The sequence below is a fragment of the Mobula hypostoma genome, chromosome 5 (genome assembly GCF_963921235.1).
Source record: "Mobula hypostoma chromosome 5, sMobHyp1.1, whole genome shotgun sequence".
NCBI lineage: Eukaryota > Metazoa > Chordata > Chondrichthyes > Myliobatiformes > Myliobatidae > Mobula > Mobula hypostoma.
Window position 1 is genome coordinate 196,657,165 of NC_086101.1, and position 22,052 is coordinate 196,679,216.

Genomic DNA, 22,052 nt, shown 5'->3' on the forward strand with positions numbered 1-22,052 from the left:
ACTGAGTTTAGAGCAGAGAACTCCATCCCACCATCCAGCACCCATCCCCACCAAACCCATGTACCAACAGTTGGCCATAACTGGGTTTTGGTGATTCAGCAGCTCATCCAGATATTTCTTACATTGTGAAAGACCCTGCCTCCAGCAACTCCATAGCCAGTTTGCTCCAGATTTTTGCCACCTTCAGTAGGAAAGGTTCTTCCTCAGGCCTCCCTCGTACTCAACCTTTCCCCCTCTAGCCTTAGAAATGCTCCCTCCGGTGGTGGTGGCATCCGTTAGTCTCACGAGACCATGGATCTGCACCTGGAAAGTCTTGCTTCAGTCTGCGTTAGAGCAGCGTCTGTAGTGGCTGTCGAGTCCCACACAGGAGTGACAGTCTCCGCTGTAGTGACTGCACTTGGAGGCACTGTCCTCCAGTGTTGTCTTGGTGCTGTTTTCCTGACGAGTGCGCTTTTCTTCAGCAGCAAGCCTCAGCAATGCTCCCTCTATACTTCAGTAAACCTCAATCAGTTGCTCCCTCAGTCTCCACTGTTCCAGGGAAAACTGACCAAGCCTCTCCATTGTCTCATCATAACTGAAATATTCCATCCCAGACACTTTTCTGGCGAGTCTCTTCTGCACCCTCTGCAGCGCAATCACATCCTTTTTAATCTGGTGTAGTGATTAGAACTGCACACAATTGTCAAACCAGTGTGTTGTTCTTTCACTTCTCTGCCTTCAAATAGTCCATGCCCAGATAATGAATGCAGAAATCCCATATATACCTGTACCCTCGTCTCCAGGAATTCTATAACTTGTACCCTGAGGTACTTCCGTAGGAGCCCAACCATTCATGACGTATTTACATCTCATCTTTCTCCTCCTGCTGTTAACCAGCTCACAGTTATCAGCATTAAATTCCATTGCTGTGTCCAATTTAATCAATATATTTCTGTCACCTGACTATCCTCTTCACTTTCAACATGTAAACGAAGTGTCAGCTGCAATCTCAGTAGTCACAGCTCCATAGAAACCAAAGAAAAACTACAGCACAGAAACAGGCCTTTTGGTCCTTCTTGGCTGTGCCGAACCATTTTCTGCCTAGTCCCAATGACCTGCACATGGACCATATCACTCCATACACCTCCCATCCATGTATTTGTCCAATTTATTCTTAAATGTTAAAAAAGAACCCGCATTTACCACCTCGTCTGGCAGCTCATTCCATACTCCCACCACTCTCTGTGTGAAGAAGCCCCACCTAATGTTCCCTTTAAACTTTTCTCCCTTCACCCTTAACCCATGTCCTCTGGTTTTTTTCTCCCCTTGCCTCAGTGGAAAAAGCCTGCTTGCATTCACTCTATCTATACCCATCATAATTTTATATGCCTCTATCAAATCTCCCCTCATTCTTCTACGCTCCAGGGAATAAAGTCCTAACCTATTCAATCTTTCTCTGTATCTCAGTTTCTCAAGTCCCGGCAACATCCTTGTAAACCTTCTCTGCACTCTTTCAACCTTATTTATATCCTTCCTGTAATTTGGTGACCAAAACTGAACACAATACTCCAGATTCGGCCTCACCAATGCCTTATACAACCTCATCATAACATTCCAGCTCTTATACTCAATACTTTGATTAATAAAGGCCAATGTACCAAAAGCTCTCTTTACAACCCTATCTACCTGTGACGCCACTTTTAGGTAATTTTGTATCTGTATTCCCTGATCCCTCTGTTCTACTGCAGTCCTCAGTGCCTTACCATTAACCCTGTATGTTCTACCTTGGTTTGTCCTTCCAATGTGCAATACCTCACACTTGTCTGTATTAAACTCCATCTGCCATTTTTCAGCCCATTTTTCCAGCTGGTCCAAGTCCCTTTGCAGGCTCTGAAAACCTTCCTCACTGTCTACTACACCTCCAATCTTTGTATCATCAGCAAATTTGCTCATCCATTCATATCCCATTCATTCTTGTACAAAGGCTGAGAGTACAAGTGCAACCGCTACGCTGAATGAACAATGAACTTATTCATTGGGAGACTAGCTCTCAGAAGTTTTTTTCCACACTGCGGATTTCTGGGAATGGCGCCGGAAATGAGATGCTTCTTGGGAAGAGCCCGGTAAAGACGTGTTGATCCCTGGAGCAGAGCAGTTTAAAGGGAAATTGAATAGATAGACAGCAGCAGGATGAAGGCTGTACCAAGGACACAATGTGAAGGTGCAGAAGATATTTCATAGAACATAGGTAGAACAGTGCAGTGAAGAAACAAGCTAAAAAATTATAGTTCCTGGGAATGTGTGAGGAACATTGAGAGAAAGGCGTGGAGGCGGGAGGAGATAGACAGAGTTATGTGCATTGAGAACAGAGCTGTGAATCACCAGCCCAGCATGTCTGTACTGACCATATCTGAAACTGATCCATATTCCACTGTATCCTTTGGAGATCATAGACCATAAGACAGATGAGCAGAATTAGGTCATTTGGGGTCTGTTCTGGGATCTGTTCGTGATTTTTATAAGTGACCTGGATGAGGAAGTGGAGGGATGGGTTAGTAAATTTTCTGATGACACGTTCCTCTCTCGTGCCTCTGTAATTCCCTTTATTCCATTGCGATACTGATACATGTGAGTTAAGCTTCTCCCTCTCAAGTTGCAGTATCAATTCAATCATATTATGATCACTGCCTCCTAAGGGTTCCTTTATGTAAATCTCCCTAATGAGATCTAGGTTATGTAGGTAAAAGGGCTGGATGGTTTGGAGTTTGTAAAATGTGTGCAGGATAGTTTTTTGCAGCAATACATTGAGGTACCAACTAGAGAAGGGGCAGTGTTGGATCTCCTGTTCGGGAATGAGATAGGTCAGGTGATGGAGGTTTGTGTTGGGGAGCACTTCAGGTCCAGTGATCACAATGCCATTAGTTTCAATATAATTATGGACAATGATAGGACTGGACCCGGGGTTGAGATTTTTGATTGGAGAAAGGCTAACTTTGAGGAGGTGCGAAAGGATTTATAAGGAGTGGATTGGGACAATTTGTTTTATGGGAAGGGTGTAATAGAGAAATGGAGGTCATTTAAAGGTGAAATTTTGAGGGTACAGGATCTTTATGTTCCTGTTAGGTTGAAAGGAAAGGTTAAAAGTTTGAGAGAGCCATGGTTTTCAAGGGATATTGGAAACTTGATTCAGAAAAAGAGAGATAGCTACAATAAACATAGGCAGCATGGTGTAAATGAGGTGCTTGAGGAATATAAAGAATGTCAAAAGAATTTTAAGAAAGAAATTAGAAAAGCTAAAAGAAGATATGAGGCTGCTTTGGCAAGTAAGGTGAAAATAAATCCAAAAGGGTTTCTACAGTTATATTAAGAGCAAAAGGATAGTGAGGGATAAAATTGGTCCCTTAGAGAATCAGAGTGGACAGCTATGTGTGGAGCCAAAAGAGATGGGGGAGATTTTCAACAATTTCTTTTCTTCGGTATTCACTAAGGAGAAGGATATTGAATTGTGTAAGGTAAGGGAAACAAGTAGGGAAGTTATGGAAACTATGATGATTAAAGAAGCGGAAGTACTGGCGCTTTTAAGGAATATAAAAGTGGATAAGTCTCCGGGTCCTGACAGGCTATTCCCTGGGACCTTGAGGGAATTTAGTGTAGAAATAGCAGAGGCTCTGACAAAATATTTCAAATGTCATTAGAAACGGAGATGGTGCCAGAGGATTGGCGTATTGCTCATGTTGTTCCATTGTTTAAAAAGGGTTTTAAGAGTAAACCTAGCAATTATTGGCCTGTAAGTTTGACATCAGTGGTAGGTAAATTCATGGAAAGTATTCTTAGAGATAGTATATATAATTATCTGGATAGACAGGGTCTGATTAGGAACAGTCAACATGGATTTGTGTGTGGAAGGTCATGTTTGACAAATCTTATTGAATTTTTTGAAGAGGTACTAGGAAAAAGTATATTATCCACGAGGGTAAAGCAGTGGATGTTGCCTATATGGACTTCAGTAAGGCCTTTGGCAAGGTTCCACACGGAAGGTTAGTTAGGAAGGTTCAATCGTTAGGTATTAATATTGAAGTAGTAAAATGGATTCAATGGTGGCTGGATGGGAGATGCCAGAGAGCAGTGGTGGATAACTGTTTGTCAGATTGGAGGCCGGTGAATAGTGACCGGTGCCTCAGGGATCTGTACTGGGTCCAATGTTGTTTATCATATATATTAATGATCTGGATGATGGGGTGGTAAATTGGATTAGTAAGTATGCAGATGATACTAAGATAGGTGGAGTTGTGGATAATGAAGTAGGTTTTCAAAGCTTGCAGAGAGATTTAGGCCAGTTAGAAGAGTGGGCTGAAAGATGTCAGATGGAGTTTAATGCTGATAAGTGTGAGGTGCTACGTTTTGGTAGGACTAATCAAAATAGGACATACATGCTAAATGGTAGGGCATTGAAGAATGCAGTAGAACAGAGGGATCTAGGAATAATGGTGCATAGTTCCCTGAAGGTGGAATCTCATGTGGATAGGGTGGTGAAGAAAGCTTTTGGTATCTCCTAAGTTACAGAGAAAGGTTGAACAAGTTAGGTCTCTATTCTTTGGACCATAGAAGGTTGAGGAGGGACTTGATAGAGATATTTAAAATTATGAGGGGGATAGATAGAGTTGATGTGGATAGGCTTTTTCCATTGAGAGTGGGGGAGATTCAAACAAGAGGACATGAGTTGAGAATTAGGGGGCAAAAGTTTAGGGGTAACACGAGGGGGAACTTCTTTATTCAGAGAGTGGTAGCTGTGTGGATCAAGCTGCCAGTAGAAGTGGTAGAAGCAGGTTCGATGCTGTCATTTAAAGAAAAATTGGATGGGTATATGGACAGGAAAAGAATGGAGGTTTATGGGCTGAGTGCAGGTCAGTGGGACTAGGTGAGAGTAAACATTCGGCATGGACTAGAAGGCCTGAGATAGCCTGTTTCCGTGCTGTAATTGTTACATGGTTATATGGTTACACAACACCCAATCTAAGATAGCCTTTCCCCGAGTAGGCTCAAGTACTAGCTGCTCTAAAAAGCCGCCTCACAGGCATTCATCAAATTCCTTCTCTTGCGATCCAACATCAACCTGAGTTTGTCAAACTCCTTGCCTTGCATATTGAAGTCCCCATTACAATTGTGTAATTACCCTTATTACATGCTATTTCCAGCTCCCCTTGCAATCTCAACCCCACATCTTGTCTACTTCTTGGAGGGCTATATATGATTCCCACAATGTTTTATTTTACCCTTGCAGTTTTTTAACTCCACCCAGAAAGATTCAACATTAACTGACCCTATATCACCTCTTTCTAAAGATGTAATTCCATCTCTTACCAACAGAGTCACACCTCCGCCTATGCCTTCCTGCCTGTCCTTTATGTACAAAGTATGTCCTAGCTATTAAGCTCCCAACTATGGCCTTCTTTCAGTCACGACTCAGTGATGCCCAAAACACCCTGACCAATCTCTCATTGCGCCACGAGTTCACCCGCTGAAAGCTACATGCATTTAAGTATAGCACCTTCAGTCCTGCATTCTTCATCTTTTTGAATTTTGCCTCTGTGGTACAATTTAACTCTTTGCTCTGCCTGTATTTGTACCTAATCATTGACTTGTCCTTCCTTACATTCATTTTACACCCATCATCTACTTGTAAACCTGCTGGCTCATCCTCAGCTGTGTCATTCTGGTTCCCGTCCCCCTGCAATATTAGCTTATAGAAACATAGAAAATCTGTGGAATGCTCTGCCACAGAGTGGGGTGGGGGCCAAGTCCATGCGTGTATTTAAGGCAAAAGTTGATCTTTTCCTGATTGGTCAGGACATCAAAGGATATGGTGAGAAGACAGTTGTGTGGGATTGAGTGGGATCCGGGATCAGCCAAGATGGAATGGCAGAGCAGACTCAATGGGCTGAATGGCCTAATTCTGCTCCTATGTCTGATGAACTTATGGTATGATCCCTCAATTTGTTGGAATATCTATATATTGATTTAAGAACCACCCCCCCCCAGATATTCCTCACAAATTCTGTCCCATCTAAACCTCTTGCAGCAAGGAGATCCCAGTCTGTTAACGGAAGCTGAAGTCGCCCATTACAACAACCCTCTTGTTTTTACACCTTTTCCTGTTCCTGTGGCTATTGGAGTGACTGAGGTATAATCTCATTAAAGTGTTTGCGCCTTCCTGTCTTTGTGTTTTACCCATATACACACTGAGCCTCCATTCTGTCCAACTGAGAACAGCTCTGATGTTATTCCTGATTAATAGTACTATTCTCCCTCCCCCTTTTACCTCCCACACCATCTTTTCTGAAGCATTGAAATAGTGTAACATTAATCCTACAGTCCAGTTTCTCTCTCACCCAAGTCTCTGAAATGGCACAACCTCATAGTTCCATGTACTAATCTTCTTGTTGCTATCTGTAAAGGTTTTTGTACATTCTTCCCATGACCATGCATGTCTCCTCCGGGTGCCTCAGTTCCGTCCTCTATTCCAAACATGTGCGGAGCAAGTTTGATAAGTTGTGAGCATGCTACTGTATGCCAGGCCGGGAATAGGGCAGTATTTGTGTGCTGTCCCAGCACATCTTCAGATCGTGTTCGTTGATGTGAATGATACATTTCACGGTGTGTTTCAATGTACAGTACATGTGACAAATCTAATTTAATCAACCCAAGCTTTTTCATCCCCCTCATCCATAAACTCCGAGTATTAAGATAAACTTATTGCGAACTGTTGTTCACATCTTGTCTATTACCTTGCTCCTGTCCATCCTGCCTCACAATCCCTCCACTTCCTGAGCCAGTGCTCTGATTCCTGTACTACTACCAAACCAGTTTAAACCCCACTGGGTAGAGAGATGCTGTGGTCTGGAATTGCTGCCTGAACAATTCTCAGGAACGTTGAAAGGGAACTGGAGTGACCCTGAACTGGGAAAGTATTACAGGACCGTGGGAAGAGGAAAGTGGGATGTAACAAGGAGCTCCACTATTGAGCTGGAACAGGTCAGATGGGCAGATTGGCATCCTGTTATTTATTATCCAGAGGGTAGGTGAATGTTGTGTTGTTTCCCCCAGGAGTTACTGAAGTATCTGTAGTTTATCATTCTTGGGCTTCATCAATCCCCCCGGTCCTGCTGTCATCACTTGAGTCAGTCCATTCCTGGTAATCTTCACTTTCCTCTTTGTTCACAGAGATCCATCAGGAAGAACAGGCGAAGGCGACGCGTGAGTATCATCACCTGAAAAGAAAGGGGAACTCCTCCACAACACCATAATTCTATTCAGCAATCGATACTCCCTCAACCCCGTCATCCATAAAATTCCTAGCCATTGCAACCTGCCGTTTGCATCGTCAAGTTCAATTTCAAGCTTAGTTATTGATCAACCAGACATGAATTTCTATGAATACAGCCAGACAAAAGAGCGTTACTCCAGGACCAAGGTTCAAAACACAGTACCAATAGTCATAAACAGCACAAGGCACGTACAGCATATCCAAGACAGTGATAAACATACAGTCACACAAAAAATATATATATAGCTGGTCCCTGAGTGACATGTGCTGTAAATTGATGGTGCATGGGTATTTCCAGCAAGAACAAGCAGTTCTCAGCAGTCCTCAGACGAACTCTGGCAATCCAGCTTGTCTCCCGCTGAGCGAACCCTGGAGGGCAGCACTGATGGCAAGGGCCAGTCCCCAATCCGACATGGTCGCTGTGCCACATGGCCTCTGACGTCTCTCCTCCTGCACTGCTACAACAGGCAAACGCGTGGCATGAGGGCCTCGTCCTTTCTACAACCAAGGCCACACAGCTCTCCCACTGTCAGTCTCGCCAATAAACCAGTAAACCAGACTTACACTATTTTACATTACCAATGTCCAACAGAGTCTTGCGATTGCAAGAAAAACATTTGAGATATTCTCTTGCTGCTGAACAGCACACTGCCTCTGTGCACCGACTCCATTGCCAGTCTATAGCAGGCAGCAACACAGTACGTGCCAAATCCAGCTCCTCCATCAACAAGCAACTCACTGATGGGGTTAACCTGAAGTAACTGAAGTTCTAATGTCCAGCATTGTTTTACAATCATCAAATAGATGTGTAAAAAAGACAAAGACACCTTTGGTTTGCCCCAGAGAGGTGGTTGCGTCTGAACGCGTCATCATCTTCCTGTCTGTCCTGATATCTGCCTGCCTCACAATCCCTCCGCTTCCTGACCTGCTTCTCCGGTTCCCATCCCACTGTCAAATTAGTCTAAACCCTCCGAGTAGAGAACTGCTAAGGTCTGGGATTTCTGCCTGGATGGAGATAAGATACGGTTCACAGGAATGTGGAAAGGGAACTGGAGTGATCGTGGACTGGGAAAGCATGAAGAACTGGAAATAAGGGAGTACGATGAAATAGGGAGCTCCACCTTCGAGCCGTAGCAGGCCCGATAGGCTGACTAAACCAGCTATTCCTCATTATCTATATGGTGGGTGAACGTGGGGTTTGTTCCCCCAGGAGTGGTTGGTACCCTCTCTGTTTCTGTATTTATCATCTCCCCTCGTTTCTAAATCCCCCCTGGTCCTGCAGTCATCACTTGGGTCAGGCCACTCCTGGTAACCTTCACTTTACTCTTTGTTCACAGAGAAGAGGCCGGAGGAACAAACACAGGAGACGTGTGAGTATCATCTCCTGGAAACAAATGCAAATACCCGGACACATGAGGACAGAGTCTGGAACCAAGCAGGGGTGGGCAGTGGTAATGATAATGGTGACGAGACATAGCGGAGGGGGAGAGGATGGGAACAAGCGGACAGAGAGAGAGGAAACAGAAATCAGGAAGCAGAGTGAGGACAGAGGGATGGGTGGGAGGAGGAAAAGAAAGAAAGTAGGAGGCAACAAGGCAAAGAACAATAGATTGTTGAAGAGTATGAGGGAGATAAAGAAAAGCAAGAAGGTGAAGGAGAGAGAGAGAGAGAGATGTGGATAGTGAAAATGCAGAAAGAATGACAGGGAATGAGACTAGTGAGAGCAATAGAGAAATGGAAGGCCTTGTGAAAACCCAAACAGACAACGTCAACCAAATCTCCTTTGTCTCTCTTGCTTGTTATTTCTTCAAAGAATTACGACAGATTTGTCAGGCAAGATTTTCCCTTGAGGAAACCATACTGACTACTGTCTATTTTATCATGAGCTTCCAAGTACCCTGAGACCTCATCCTTAGTAATAGACTCCAACATCTTCCCAACCACTGAGGTCAGACTAACTGGCCTATAGTTTCCTTTCTTCTGCCTCACTTCCTTTTTGAAGAGTGGAGTGATGTTCACAATTTTCCAGTCTTCTGGAACCATTCCAGAATCTAGTGCTTCTTGAAAGCTTATTACTAATATGTCCACAATCTCTTCAGCCACCTCATTCAGAATTCTAGGATGTAGACCATCTGGTCCAGGCGACTTATCTACCTTCAGACCTTTCAGTTTCCCAAGAAACTTCTCTCTAGCTATGGTAACTTCACACACTTCATGATCTCTGACACCTGGAACTTCCACCATACTGCTAGTGTCTTCCACAGTGAAGACTGATGCAAAATACTTATTCAGTTTATCTGCTATTTCGTTGACCCCATTACAAGCTCTCCAGCAGTCTTGTTAGCCACGGTTGTGTCATCTTTCCTTGAGAATACTTCTTCCTCTTTGGCATGTATATGTCCCGTTCCTTCTGAATTGCTTCCAGAAATTCCAGCCATTGCTGCTCTGAGAACTCTGAGACCTTCAGTGTTCCTGAAAACGACAACTGCGAGAAGTGCATCCAGTTGCAGCTTCTAACAAACAACGTTACGGAGTTGGAGCTGGAACTGGATGAACTCCAGGGATCATTCGGGAGGCTGAGGAGGTGATAGTTGGGACATATAGAGAGGTAGTTATACCCAAGGTGCAGGACACAGGAAACTGGGTGACAGTCAGGAAGGGGAAAGGGGTTAAGGAGCCAATGCAGAGCACCCCTGTAGCCATCCCCCTCAACAACAGGTACAACACTTTGGATACTGTCAGAGGTGGGGGGAGTGGTGAGATGATTTAACAGAGGAAAGTCACACAAAATGATGGAGGAACTCAGCAGGCCAGGCAGCATCAATAGAAAAAAATACAGTTGATATTTCAGGTCGAAACCCTTCAGCAGGACTGGAGAAAAAAAGATGAGGTTATGCCTGCCTTTTTGTCGGCTACGTGGAACAGTCTATGTTCCAAGCCTACACTGGTGACCACCCCCAACTTTTCCTATGCTACATTGACGACTGCATTGGTGCTGCTTCCTGCACCCATGCTGAGCTCGTTGACTTCATCAACTTTGCCTCCAACTTCTATCCAGCCCTCAAATTTACCTAGTCCATTTCTGACACCTCCCTCCCTTTTCTCGATCTTACTGTCTCTATCTCTGGAGACAGCTTATCTACTGATGTGTATTATAAACCCATGGGCTCTCACAGCTACCTGGACTTTACCTCTTCTCACCCTATTACTTGTAAAAATGCCTTTCTCTTCTCTCAGTTCCCCCGGGACCGCAGCATCTCTTCTCAGGGTGAGGCTTTTTGTTCTTGAAAGAAGGAGATGTCCTCCTTTTTCAAAGAAAGGGGCTTCCCTTCCTTCATCTCAACGTTCTCTTCAAGTGCATCTCTTCCATTTCATGCACGTCTGCTCTCACCCCATCCTCTCGCCACCCTACCAAGGATAGGGTTCCTCTTGTCCTCACCTACCACCCCATCAGCCTCCGGGTCCAGCACATAATCCTCCAGAGTGTCTGCCATCTCCAACAAGATCCCACCACCAAGCACATTTTCCACCCCCCCCACCACTTTCTGCTTTCCCAGGGGTTGCTTCCTACGAGATTCCTTTGTCTATTCGCCCTTCTGGGTGAGACAACACTACATCCGTGAGTCTATTGGGGTCATTTACTGTATTTGATGATCCCGATATGGCCTCCTGTATATCAGTGAGTCACAATGTAGATTGGGAGAACGCTCTGCCGAGCACCTACGCTCTGTCTGCCTGAAGAAGGATTGTCCAGTGGCCACATATTTTAATTCCACTTCCCATTCCCATTCCTGTCTGTCAATCCATGGCCTCTTCTACTATTGTGATGAGGCCACACTCAGGCTGGAGGAACAACACCTTATATTCCTTCTGTGCAGCCTGCAACCTGATGGCATGAAAATCTATTTCTCGAACTTCCGGTAATGCCCCCCTCACCATTCCCCATGCCCCTTTCCCTCTCTCACCTTATCTCCTTTCTTGCCCATCACCTCCCTCTGGTGCTCCTCCCTGCTTTTCTTTCTTCCATATCCTCTGCTATTAGATTCCCATTTCTCCACCCTGTATCTCTTTCACCAATCAACTTCCCAGCTCTTTACATCACTCTCCCACTCCCAGATTCACCTGTCACCTTGTGCTCCTCCTTCCCCTCTCCCCACCTTTTAAATCTAGTCCTCATCGTTTTTTTCTGCAGTCCTGCTGAAGTTTTGCAGTATGATATGTTGACTATACATTTTTCTTTAGATGCTGCCTGGTCTACAGAGTTCCTACAGCATTTTGTGTGTGTTCCTCTATCTACCTTATCCGTTCCTCTCGTACTTCAGTACACCATGGTCAGTTACTCCCTCAGCCTCATCCTCTCCAGGAAAATCAGACCGAGCCTCTCAAGTCTCCTCATAACTGAAAGGTTACATCCCAGACAGCTTCCTGTCGAGTCTCTTCTGTGCCCTCTCCAGTGCAAGCACTCCCTTTTTAAATACGGTGTAGTGATCAGAACTAAACACAATGGTCAAACCAATGGTTTATAAAATTGTTCCCTCAATTCCTGGGACCCTGCAACTTGAATGCTGAGGTCTCCCTGTTTCTCAGGGCTCCATAGCAGCCCAACAGTTCATGCCATATTTACAACCCTTCCTCCTCCCAGTGTCAAGCAGCTTTACATTCCAGGGCTGTATCCAGTTTGATCAATAAATTTATCACCCCTGACTATCCTCCTTACTTTCAACAACCCCATGCAAGGCTTACTGAGAAAGTAAGGAGCCATGGGATCCAAGAGGACCTTGTTTTATGGATCCAGAACTGGCTTGCCCACAGAAGGCAGAAAGTGGTTGTAGACTGGTCATATTCTGCATGGATTCTGGCCCGAAACGTCGACTGATCGTCTCCACGGATGCTGCCCGACCTGCTGAGTTTCTCCAGCGTGTTGTGAGTGTTGATATTCTGCATGGAGGTTGGTGAGCAGTGGTGTGCCTCAGTTCTGGGACCCCTACTCTTTGTGATTTTAAGAAATGACCTGAATGAGGAATTGGAGGGATGGGTTAGTAAATTTGCTGATGACACTAAGGTTGGGGGTGTTGTGGATAGTGTGGAGGGCTGTCAGAGGTTACAGTGGGTAATTGATAGGTTGCAAAACTGGGTTGAGAAGTGGCAGATGGAGTTCAACCCAGAAAAATGTGAGGCGGTTCATTTTGGTAGGTCATATATGATGGCAGAATATAGCATTAATGGCAAGACTCTTGGCAGTATGGAGGATCAGAGGGATCTTGGGGTCTGAGTCCAGAGGACACTCAAAGCTGCTATGCAGGTTGACTCTGTGGTTAAGAAGGCAAACAGTGCATTGGCCTTCTTCAATCGCTGGACTGAGTTAAAGAGCCAAGAGGTAATGTTGCAGCTATATAGGACCCTGGTCAGACCCCACTTGGACTACTGTGCTCAATTCTGGTTGACTCACTACAGGAAGGATGTGGAAACCATAGAAAGGGTCAGAGGAGATTTACAAGGATGTTTCCTGGATTGGGGAGTATGTCTTATGAGAATAGGTTGAGTGAACTCGGTCTTTTCTCCTTGGAGCGATGGAGGATGAGAGGTGACCTGATAGAGGTGTATAAGATAATGAGAGGCATTGATCATGTGGATAGTCAGAGGCTTTTTCCCAGGGCTGAAATAGCTAACACAAGAGGACATAGTTTTAAGGTGCCTGAAAGAAGGTAGAGAGGAGATGTAAGGGGTAAGTTGTTTACGCAGAGAGTGGTGAGTGCATGGAATGGGCTGCCGGCAGCGGTGGTGGAGGTAGAAATGATAGGGTCTTTTAAGAGACGCCTGGATGGCTACATGGAGCTTAGAAAAATAGAGGGCTATGGGTAGGCCTAGGAATTTCTAAGGTAAGGACATGTTCGGCATAGCATCTTGGGCCGAAGGGCCTGTATTGTGCTGTAGGTTTTCTATGTTTCTAACACCACCAATGCAAACCACGTGTCAGCTGCCGACTCTGTTCATCACTGTGCAAACGCTGAGAATGCAGTTCCCCTCTGCAAAGAGTGAACAATCAACTTTTTAATCAGGAAGCTGCCTCTCAGGAGTTTTTCAACACTGCAGAATTCCAGGAACTGTGCCAGGGATGGGGTGTATATACTCTTTCAGGAAGCTATGGACTTGCAACACGTGGTCACTCTGCTCACCAACACGATTAAAATTTGATGGAAAACCCAGACACCAAGCATCCAGTCCTGATCCTTTCTGAAGCAAGTCTCCATCATGGCTACAATATTTGAGTTCCATGTACTGATCCATGCTCTTTCAAAGAGCTCTACTGTTGACCTGGATCAGACCAGGTGGGCTGAGTGGCCTCCTATTCCTCATTACCTAGAGGGTAGGTGACTGTTGTGTTATTCCCTCAGGAGTGGTTGTCACCCACTGTTTCTGCAGTTTATCACCTCTGCTCATTTCTAAAGGGGCTTCATCGTCCCTCCCAGTCCTGCTGTCATCGTTCGGGTCAGTTCCCTCCTGATAACCTTCACTTTCCCCTTTGTTCACAGGGATTGGGCCGGAAGAACAGACGAAGGCGACGTGTGAGTATCATCTCATGAAAATAAAAGCAAACGCCTTGATCCTTAAGGAAGGAGTCTGGAAGCAAGCGGTGGTGGGCAGTGGAAATGTTGATGGTGACAAAGGGGTGAGGGAGAGTGGGGGGGACAAGCAGACAGAGAGAGAGAGAGAGAGAGAGGAAACAAATCTGGAGGTAGAGTGAGGAGAGGGTTGGGAATGGATGGAGGGGAAATGTAGAGAGGGGAAGTGCAGAGAGTGGGATGGATATGAGCAGTTAGATAGATTTTTATATAGTAGGGGAATTAAGGGTTACTTCTTTAAATAATTCCAACAAATTTGTCAGGCAAGATTTTCCCTTGAGAAATCCATGCTGACTATGGCCTATTTTATCATGGGCCTCCAAGTACCCTAAGACCTCATCCTGAATAATTGACTCCAACATCTTCCCAACCATTGAAGTCAGATGAACTGGCTTATAGTTTCTTTCCTTCTGCTTCTCTCCCTTCTTGAAGAGTGGAGTGACATTCGCAGTTTTGCAGTCCTTGGAACCATTCTAGAGTCTAGTGATTCTTGAAAGATCATTACTAATGCCTCCATGATCCTTTCAGCAACCTCTTTCAGAATGCTGAGGTGTACACCATCTGGTCCAGGTGACATCTACCTTTATATATTTCAGTTTCCCAAGAACCTACGCTCTAGTAATGGTAACTTCACACACTTCATAACCTCTAACACCCAGAACTTCTTTCGTACTGTCAGTGTCTTCCACAGTGAAGACTGATGCAAAATACTTGTTCAGTTCGTCCCCCTTTCCTTGTACCCCATTCCCTCTCCCAATATTGTTTTCCAGTGGTCCAATATAGTCATAGTCATACTTTATTAATCCCGGAGGAAATTGGTTTTAAAGTCCAGGACCAGCCTATTGGCTCAGGATGTCTGACCCTCCAAGGGAGGAGTTGTAAAGTTTGATGGCCACAGGCAGGAATAACTTCCTATGATGCTCAGTGCTGCATCTCAGTGGAATGAGTCTTTGGCTGAATGTACTCCTGTGCCCACCCAGTACATTATGTAGTGGATGGGAGACATTGACCAAGATGGCATGCAACTTAGACATCATCCTCTTTTCAGACATCACCGTCAGAGAGTCCAGTTCCATCCCCACAACATCACTGGCCTTACGAATGAGTTTGTTGATTCTGTTGGTGTCTGCTACCCTCAGCCTGCTGCCCCAGCATACAACAGCAAACATGATAGCACTGGCCACCACAGACTCGTAGAACATCCTCAGCATTGTCCGGCAGATGTTAAAGGACCTCAGTCTCCTCAGGAAATAGAGATGGCTCTGACCCTTCTTGTAGACAGCCTCAGTGTTCTTTGACCAGTCCAGTTTATTGTCAATTCGTATCCCCAGGTATTTGTAATCCTCCACCATGTCCACACTGACCCCCTGGATGGAAACAGGGGTCACCGGTACCTTAGCTCTCCTCAGGTCTACCACCAGCTCCTTAGTCTTTTTCACATTAAGCTGCAGATAATTCTGCTCACACCATGTGACAAAGTTTCCTACCGTAGCCCTGTACTCAGCCTCATCTCCCTTGCTAATGCATCCAACTATGGCAGAGTCATCCGAAAACTTCTGAGGATGACAAGACTCTGTGCAGTAGTTGAAGTCCGAGGTGTAAATGGTGAAGAGAAAGGAAGACAAGACAGTCCCCTGTGGAGCCCCAGTGCTGCTGATCACTCTGTCAGACACACAGTGTTGCAAGCACACGTACTGTGGTCTGCCAGTCAGGTAATCAAGAATCCATGACACCAGGGAAGCATCCACCTGCATCGCTGTCAGCTTCTCCCCCAGCAGAGCAGGGCGGATGGTGTTGAACACACTGGAGAAGTCAAAAAACACGACCTTCACAGTGCTCGCTGGTTTGTCCATGTGGGCGTAGACACGGTTCAGCAGGAAGACGATGGCATCTTCGACTCCTAGTCGGGGCTGGTAGGCGAACTGGAGGGGATCTAAGTGTGGCCTGACCATAGGCCAGAGCAGCTCTAGAACAAGTCTCTCCAAGGTCTTCATGATGTGGGAGGTCAATGCTACCGGTCTGTAGTCATTGAGGCCGCTGGGGCGTGGCGTCTTCGGCACAGGAACAAGGCAGGACATCTTCCACAATACAGGAACCTTCCGGAGCCTCAGGAGGGTTCCTGTATTGTGGAAGACAATATCCACTCTCACCTGTCTTTTACACTTTGTGTATCTGAAGAATCTTTTTTGTATCCTCTGATATTATTGGCTAGCTTACTTTCGCATTCTATCTTTAGCTTCTTAATAACTTTTTTAGTTGCCTTCTATTGGTTTTTAACAGCTTCCCAATTCTCTGACTTCCCTCTAATTCTTGTTATATTATAGGCCCTCTCTTTGGCCATTTTATTCCTTTAGGAGTATCAGCAGCCTCTCTGTTTCTGTATTTATCAACTCTCTCTGTCTAAAGGGGCTTCATTATTCCTCCTGGTCCTGCTGTCATCATTTGGGTCAGTCCCCTCCTGATAACCTTCACTTTCCCCTTTGTTCACAGAGATCAGGCCGGAAGAACAGACGAGGGCGACGTGTGAGTATCATCTCATGGAAATAAACGCAAACGCCTTGAACCTTAAAGAAGGAGTCTGGAAGCAAGCGGTGGTGGGCAGTGGAAATGTTGATGGTGACAAAGGTGCGAGGGAGAGAGGGGGAGACAAGCAGACAGGCAGAGAGAGAGAGGAAACAAATCTGGAGGGAGAGTGAGGAGAGGGTTGATATGAGCAGAGGTTTGGGATGGATGTGAGGCAGAAGGAGAGAAAGAACCTCTCTCTTCTTCACCCTCTCCAGTACAATCACACCTTTCCTATATATGGTGTAGTGATCAGAATTGCACACAATGGTCAAATCAATGTTTTATAAAATTGTTTCCTCACTTGCTTGTCCAGAAACATTCCATGACTAGATAATGAATGCAGTATCCCATATCTACCTGCCCCTCAGTGCCAGGGATCCTACAACCTGTACACTCAAGTCCCTATGATTCCCAGTGTTAACTGGGGACCCACCATTCATCATCGACTGTTTATTCCTCTCCATAGATGCTACCTGACTTGCTGAGATCCCCCAGCATTTTTGGTGTGTTGCACACAACTATCATGTGAACTTACTTTTCCTTCACCCAGTGAATCAACTCAGGATGAAATTCCATTGCTGTGTCCAATTTGATCAACATCGTCTGTCACCTCTGACTATCCTTACTTTCGACATCACCATCAATGCAAACCAAGTGTCGGCTGCAAATTCACTAATCACATCCGTGTTCATTAATGTACACAGAACAGTGCAGAACAGGGACAGACGCTGCAGTCCACAATGCACACATCGACATTCATGTGCCTTTCAAACACCTCTATTGTATTTCTCTCCACCACCACCCTATTCCAGACACCCACATCAATGTGGAAAAAAGGAAACCTGCCTGCACATCTCCTTTGAGATTATCTCCCTTCACTTTAACTGCATGCCTCTGGTAAAGTTCTCTACATCCTCTCCAATGCCACAACATCCTTCCTGTACTGCCGTGATGGGAATTGAATGCTGTACTCCAGATGCAGCATAACTACAGTTTTATAACACTGCCACATTACTACCCGAATCTTCAACTGAGCTCTTTGCTGAAAAAGACAAGCATTCCGCAGATATCATTTATCATCCTTTCAGACTTCATGGAACTGTGGACTTGGACCCAATGGTCGCTCAGCTCAACAACATTGTTAACGTTTGATCAAAACCCAAGAGCATTATGCATCCTATCCTGTTCCCTTCTCAACCATGTCTCTGTAATGACCAGAACTTCTTAGTTCCATGTAGTGATCCATGCTCTTTCATCCCCATCTTCCATAATAATTCCAGCATTAAAATAAACACACTTGTCTGTTCCCAGGCTCTGCCTGTACTTGCTGGTCCTGACATCTACCTGTCTCACAATCCCACCGTTTGCTAACCAGCTTCTCTGGTTCCTCTCCCACTGCCAGACTAGTTTAAACCCTTCATCTGGAGAGTTGCTGAGGTCTGGCATTGACCATAAGATATTGGAGCAGAATTAGGCCATTCAGCCTATCAGGTCTGCTCCACCATTCCATCATGGCTGATCCCAGATTCCAGATCCCACTCAACCACATACACCTGCCTTCTCGCCATATCCTTTGATGCCCTGACCAGTCAGGAACCGATCAACTTCCGCTTTAAATATACTTCCTGACTTGGCCTCCACTGCAGTATGTGGCAGAGCATTCCACAACATGACAACTCCCTGGCTAAAAAATTCCCTCCTTACCTCTGCTCTAAAGGTCATCCCTCAATTTTTAAGGCTGTGCGCTCTAGTTCTGAATACACACACCAAGGGCAACATCCTCTGCACATCCAGCTTATCAAGTCCTTTCAACATTCGGTAGGTTTGAATGAGATCCCACCACCCCTCCCCCCGCCACATCGGCATTTTTCTAAATTCCAGTGAGTACAGGCCCAAAGCTGCCAAACACTCCGCATACGTTAACACTTTCATTCCCGGAATCATCCTCGTGAACATCCTCTGGACTCTCTCCAATGGCAACACACCCTTTCTGAAATATGGGACCCAAAACTGTTGACAATACTCTGTGTCTGATAAAGCCTCAGAATTATCTCCTTGCTTTTATATTCTGTTCCCCTTGAAATAACTGTCAACATTGCATTTGCCTTCTTCACCACAGACTCAACCTGTGATGTTTGAATTTTCTCCCCATTTAGATAATAGTCTGCACTATTGTGCCTTCTACCAAAAAGCATCATCATTCACTTCCTAACTGTATTCCATCTGCCACTTTTTTGTCCATTTTTCCAATTTGTCTAAGTTCTGCTGGAGTCACATTGCTTCCGCAGCACTACCTACCCCTCCACCTATCTTCGTATCATCCGCAAACTTTGCCACAAAGCCATCAATTTCACCATCTAAATCACCGACAAACAATGTGAGAAGTAGCGGTCCCTAAACTGACCCCTGAGGATCACCACTAGTCACTAGCAGCCAACCAAAAAGGGCCCCTTTTATTCCCACTTGCTGCCTCCTGCCTCCTGCCTGTCAGCCATTCCTCCATCGATGTGTGAATCTTTCCTGTAACAGCATAGGATTTTTGTTTGTTAAGCAGCCTCATGTGTGGCATGTTATCAAATACCTTTTGAAAATCCAAGTAAATGACATCCACTGCCTCTCCTTTGTTCACCCTGCTAACAGATTTGTCAGGCAAGATATCCCTTTACAGAAACCGTGCTGACTTTGACTGATTTTATTACTAGTCTTCAAGTACCCTGAAACCTCATCCTTAATAATTGACTCCAACACTTTCCCAACCACTGAGGTTAGGCTACCTGGCCTATAACCTCCTTTCCTTTGCCTTCCCCCCTTCTTAAAGAGTGGAGTGACATTTGCAAACTTCCAGTCCTCTAGGACCATCCAGAATCAAGTGATTCTCGAAAGATCATGACCAATGCATCCGTTATCTCTTTAGCAACCTCTTTCAGGACTCTGGGTTGTAGTCCATTTGGTCCAGGTGACTTATCCACCTTAAGACTTTGAGTTTGCCTCACATTTATTCCTTTGTAATAGCAATGACACTCACTCCAGTTCCCTGACACTTATAACCTCTGGCACACTCACGGCCTATTCCACAGTGAAGAGGTCATGGAAGTTCTCATTAAGTTTGTCTGCCAATTCTTTATCCCCCATTACTACCCGACCAGCATCATTTTCCAGTGGTCCAATATCAACTCTCGCCTCCCTTTTATTCTTAATATAATGGAAATAACCTTTAGTATCCTGCTTTATATTATTGGCTAGTTTGCCCTCATATTTCTTCTTTTCTCTTATAGCTTTTTTAGTTACCTTTTGTTGGATTTTAAAAGCTTCCCAATTATCCAGCTTCCCACTCACTTTTGCACTTCTGCTCTGTTGTCATCCCCGCCAGTATCCTCCTTCCAATCCACCTTGGCAAGCTCCCCACTCATGCCTCTGTAATTCCCTTCACTCCATTGCAATACTGATAGATGTGACTTATGCTTCTCCCTCTCAAACTGCAGTATGAATTCAAACATTTTATGATCACTGCCTCCCCAGGCTTCCTTTACATTAAGCACCCTAATAAGATCTGGGTTATTATGCAATACCCAGTCTAAGATAGCCTTTCCCCTAGTAGACTCAAACACAAGCTGTTCTAAAAAGCATCTCGTAAGCATTCAACAAATTCCCTTCCTTGCGATTCAACACCTACCTAATTTTTCCTATCCCCTTCCATATTAAAGTCCATTATTGCAATTGTGATATTACCCTTATTGCATGCCTTTTCCAGCTCCCATTGCAATCTCAGCCCTGCATCTTGGCTACTATGTACTGTGTGCAGTTCTGGTCTCCATACTTGAGGAAAGGTATACTGGCCTTGGAGGCAGTGCAGAGGAGGTTCATCAGGTTGACTCCGGTGGAGAGATTGAGTCACCTTGGACTATACTTTCTGGAATTCAGAAGAATGAGGGGGGATCTTGTAGAAACATACAAAATTTTGAAAGGGATAGATAAAATGAGTGTTGACACGTGGCCAAGTGGTTAAGACGTTCGTCCAGTGATTTGAAGGTTGCTATTTTAAACCTTGGCTGAGGCAGCGTGTGTGTCCTTGAGCAAGGCACTTAACCACACATTGCTCTGCGACGACACTGGTGCCAAGCTGTATGGGTCCTAATGCCCTTCCCTTGGACAACATCGGTGGCGTGGTGAGGGGAGACTTGCAGCATAGGCAATGGACGGTCTTCCATACAACCTTGCCCAGGCCTGCGCCCTGGAAACCTTCCAAGGCGCAAATCCATGGTCTCATGAGACTAATGGATGCCTATTAGATAAGATGGAAATAGGAAAGTTGTTTCCATTGGTAGGTGAATGAGGAACTAGGGAACATTGCCTCAAGCTTTATAGAACATAGAACATAGAATAGTACAGCACAGTACAGGCCCTTCGGCCCACAATGTTGTGCCGACCCTCAAACCCTGCCTCCCATATAACCCCCCACCTTAAATTCCTCCATACACCTGTCGAGTAGTCCCTTAAATTTCATGAGTGTATCTGCCTCCACCACTGATTCAGGCAGTGCATTCCATGCACCAACCACTCTCTGAGTAAAAAACCTTCCTCTATTATCCCCCTTGAACTTCCCACCCCTTACCTTGAAGCCATATCCTCTTGTATTGAGCAGTGGTGCCCTGGGGAAGAGGCGCTGGCTATCCACTCTATCTATTCCTCTTAATATCTTGTATACCTCCATCATGTCTCCTCTCATCCTCCTCCTCTCCAAAGAGTAAAGCCCTGGCTCCCTTAATCTCTGATCATAATCCATACTCTCTAAACCAGGCAGCATCCTGGTAAATCTCCTCTATACCCTTTCCAATGCTTCCACATCCTTCCTGTAGTGAGGCGACCAGAACTGGACGCAGTACTCCAAGTGTGGCAAGCCAGAATTTCACAGAGCTGCATCATTAACTCGCGACTCTTAAACTCTATCCCTCGACTTATGTAAGCTAACACCCCATAAGCTTTCTTAACTACCCTCTCTACCGGTGAGGCAACTTTCAGGGATCTGTGGACATGTACCCGCAGATCCCTCCGCTCCTCCACACTACCAAGTATCCTGCCATTTACTTTGTACTCTGCCTTGGAGTTTATCCTTCCAAAGTGTACCACCTCACACTTCTCTGGGTTGAACTCCATCTGCCACTTCTCAGCCCACTTCTGCAACCTATCAATGTCTCTCTGCAATCTTTGACAATCCTCTACACTATCCAAAACACCACCAACCTTTGTGTCGTCTGCAAACTTGCCAACCCACCCTTCTACACCCACATCCAGGTTGTTAATAAAAATCACGAAAAGTAGAGGTCCCAGATCTGAACATTGTGGGACACCACTAGTCACAATCTTCCATCTGAATGTACTTCCTCCACCACAGCCCTCTGCTTTCTGCAGGCAAGGCAATTCTGAATCCATCTGGCCAAACTTCCCTGGATCCCATGCCTTCTGACTTTCTGAATAAGCCTACCGTGTGGAACCTTGTCAAATGCCTTACTAAAATCCATATAGATCACACCCACTGCACTACCCTCATCTATATGCCTGGT

The 22,052-nt window shown here is 45.3% G+C and overlaps 1 protein-coding gene across 6 annotated transcripts in view; it reads left to right on the forward strand.

Moving 5' to 3' along the window:
* Positions 1-22,052, forward strand: part of LOC134346399 (ribonuclease T2-like) — a 119,299-nt gene that overhangs the window by 64,116 nt on the left and 33,131 nt on the right. For 4 of the 6 annotated variants that reach the window (XM_063047759.1, XM_063047762.1, XM_063047760.1 and 1 more), the window contains exons 13-16: positions 7,201-7,233; positions 8,641-8,673; positions 13,837-13,869; positions 16,417-16,449. In XM_063047759.1, coding sequence (XP_062903829.1) covers positions 7,201-7,233; positions 8,641-8,673; positions 13,837-13,869; positions 16,417-16,449 — 132 coding nt within the window. The remainder of the gene's footprint in view (positions 1-7,200; positions 7,234-8,640; positions 8,674-13,836; positions 13,870-16,416; positions 16,450-22,052) is intronic. The other 2 variants (XM_063047761.1, XM_063047765.1) reach the window with 1 other exon arrangement.